This window comes from Centruroides sculpturatus, unplaced genomic scaffold (genome assembly GCF_000671375.1).
Source record: "Centruroides sculpturatus isolate CEXI.00-Female unplaced genomic scaffold, Cexi_2.0 scaffold201, whole genome shotgun sequence".
NCBI lineage: Eukaryota > Metazoa > Arthropoda > Arachnida > Scorpiones > Buthidae > Centruroides > Centruroides sculpturatus.
The window spans coordinates 846820-847708 of NW_019384432.1; the positions used below are offsets into that span (position 1 = coordinate 846820).

An 889-nucleotide genomic window follows, 5' to 3' on the forward strand; every position below is an offset into this window, starting at 1 on the left:
TTAAACTGACTGAAAATGCAATATTTTGTCTATTTGAACATTATTTATTTTTATATTAAGGTTACATTGATACTTACTTACCTTCAGATTATTTTGAATAGGTGTGCCAGTTAACACAATTCGATTTCTAGCAGGAATATCATGAACAGCTTTTGTTGTTTTTGTTGGATTTTTGATTCTATGGCCTTCATCAAGAATAACATAATCCTGAAAGAAATATAATATCATCATTATTATTAATTGTATAAGCAACAAAAGGCAACAAGATACTTACCCAGACAAATTCACGTCCTTCTCGTTTAGATAATATTTCACTGTTTGTTATTACAGTTCCATAGCTTGTTAATAGAACACCTCCATAACGCTGAACTTTTATTAAATTCCTTTCACGTTTTCTCTTATTAGAACTATAAAAATTGCTTGTATTCATGCCAGGAACCCTTTAATATTCAAAATAAGATTCTTCGTAAAATATTATTTTTAGTATATAATTTTATTATACAGTTTCTAAATATTTCATTTTAATTGTTGCTGTGATATTGGTCCCAATGTTTCCAATGAAATGCCAAGGAATGTACAGTACACAAGCCAGAAAATCACAAGATCACATGTGATTTATATGAATAATAAAATACTCAATAATGAGATTAAGGATTGTGTTAATGAAAGGAAAAATAACACTATGTTAAATGAAGTATAAGAATCACAAAATTATATTTAAGATGACAAAATATCTGATTGATTGAATTTACAAATTGAATTATTGAGTTTACAATAGAAATGTAAATTGAAAGAGAAAAATCCACTGGGAAAAAAGCATCTCAGATAAGGTATGAATCCTTGCATGACCCTCACAGACTCTTGGTCATAGTTCAAAGAGCCAATCAAA

General features: G+C 28.0%; 1 protein-coding gene across 1 annotated transcript; it reads right to left on the minus strand.

Annotated features, from left to right (window-relative positions):
• LOC111619778 (DNA excision repair protein ERCC-6-like) lies at window positions 1–445 on the minus strand. The gene is made up of 3 exons (XM_023361591.1): window positions 275–445; window positions 82–207; window positions 1–9 (listed from the first exon to the last, which is right to left on the minus strand). Exons 1-3 carry the CDS (start codon window positions 428–430, stop codon window positions 1–3), a joined length of 291 nt encoding a protein of 96 aa, XP_023217359.1. The 5' UTR covers window positions 431–445.
• Window positions 446–889: the final 444 nt, after the last annotated feature.

Coding starts and splice junctions, on each gene's coding strand:
- LOC111619778 (XM_023361591.1), bottom strand. CDS start 430: ATGAATACAAGCAATTTTTATAGTTCTAATAAGAGAAAACGTGAAAGG. Junction 208..274: donor AAGGACGTGAATTTGTCTGG/GTAAGTATCTTG, acceptor TATTTCTTTCAG/GATTATGTTATTCTTGATGA.